General features: G+C 38.7%; 1 protein-coding gene across 1 annotated transcript; it reads left to right on the top strand.

The window, feature by feature from the left end:
- The first annotated feature begins 451 nt into the window (after nucleotides 1-451).
- Nucleotides 452-1,312, top strand: LOC138748033 (probable G-protein coupled receptor 139). The gene has a single exon (XM_069907735.1). It carries the CDS (start codon nucleotides 452-454, stop codon nucleotides 1,310-1,312), a length of 861 nt encoding a protein of 286 aa, XP_069763836.1.
- The last annotated feature ends 481 nt before the right edge of the window (nucleotides 1,313-1,793 follow it).

Raw genomic sequence — 1,793 nt, 5'->3', positions numbered from 1 at the left:
CCTCCTTACCCACTAAACGTTCAACATATACAATAAAATATACCCATTAAACAATATCATCACACAAAGAAAATTTTGAAATCATTTCAATTAGCACCTAATTTTGAAATGTGCATAACTGTCTCCATAGTTTTTATAAAGTTACTGAATATGAATTCTTCAATATTTCAAATCACATCTGTGTGTGTTTGTGTGCGTGTGTGTGTGTGTGTGTGTGTGTGTGTGTGTGTGTGTGTGTGTGTGTGTGTGTGTGTGTGTGTGTGTGTGTGTAACCTAACCTAATTCTATCAATTTATCTCTCAAATATTCCATTACATATTCTATCTCAACCCCAGGCGGTGTCTCATTCAGCATAACTGTACTTTACAAACAATATCAACTTGAATATTCTGAATATATTTTGAAGTAAATAACTATATATTTCGACTTGATTTCAGTTAACGTGACGGCAATGGTGATCCTGTCACGCGGAAATTGTGGTCTCTCCCGATGCATCACTCGCTACTTGGTGGCGATGGCAGCAGCTGATTTGCTGGTGGTTCTCGTTGCTATTATAATGCAACAAATTAATTTTATTTATTTATTCGCATATTTCTTGTTCAAATCTCCATTGTGCGCTGTGACCATTGTCTTGCAGCTCATAACCTCGCAATGTTCAGTTTGGTTCACAGTTGCGTTCACTTTCGATCGCTACGTGGCCATCTGCTGCGAGAACCTGCGGAAACAATACTGCACCGAAAGAACGGCGACCCTGGTGACAGCGACCGCTGCTGCAGGGAGTTTTGTTTTGTCGGTTCCATTGTACTTCGCAGTGGATCCACAGAGCTGCGTTCCAACGGTTGAATATATGACATCACCAGCTTGGGCATCGTTCGAGTTAATTATGATTATTATTAACCCCTTATCGCCAATTGGTTTAATTGTGCTGTTTAATGCATTAACCGTCAGATATATTACCGCTGCGAACAGAGTGCGCCGGGAACTGCGCTGCAGCGGTCAGAACATGAAAGACCCCGAGGTGGAGAAACGGAGAAAGTCCATGATTTTGTTATTCGCGCTGTCTGCCAATTTCATTTTACTCTGGATGCCACATGTTGTACATTCGACTAAATGGCAAAAGGAAAACTATTTCTACACCGACAGATATTTCAACACGCCGATCTACATCCTGCAACAATTTGGATTCATGTTACGAATGCTCAGTACCTGCACCAACTCGTGTATCTATGCGCTGACACAGCGGAGATTCAGGGAGCAATTGAAAAGTGGATTGAAATATCTGTTTACGTTAACTTGGCAACTTTACAAATGAAACAAAAACCAGATAACCTCGTTTTGATGTTTTTAAAATCATATTGAGAAGAAAGTTATTGAAAACATATTTAAAGTTACGAGATGCCCGTAATTTCAGTTGTGTTGACCCGTGTTTATATTATGAATATTGCATTGTCATATTTTATATCTGCCGAAGTGCACACTGTTATTCGAATGCTCGTTTAATTTGAAATTTCTCAGCCTTTTGTGTTGTTTTCCAATTTTAAAATATACTGGAACTGATTGATTTCCAGGCACTGATGTCAGTTGGGAAATATAACAATGAAAATTCAAAATAATTAGCTTCAGGTCCATAAAGATTAGGGTGATTATGGGGCTTGGTGGGAGTAGATGTAGGTATTGACTCGAATGGCCGAACTGACTTCTTTCTGACAATTAATTGTTATATGATTATATTATATGGTTAAATGAAAGTGTTTTCTCTCTCTCTCTCTGCAAACAAGAATAGATCTGTTCAT

Source organism: Narcine bancroftii, chromosome 13, assembly GCF_036971445.1.
Source record: "Narcine bancroftii isolate sNarBan1 chromosome 13, sNarBan1.hap1, whole genome shotgun sequence".
Lineage (NCBI taxonomy): Eukaryota > Metazoa > Chordata > Chondrichthyes > Torpediniformes > Narcinidae > Narcine > Narcine bancroftii.
Note: the sequence above shows the minus strand (reverse complement) of the source record. Positions and strands in the feature narration are given on the sequence as shown.

Excerpts from the sequence above, each read along its gene's own strand:
- LOC138748033 (XM_069907735.1), top strand. The coding sequence starts at position 452 with ATGGTGATCCTGTCACGCGGAAATTGTGGTCTCTCCCGATGCATCACT.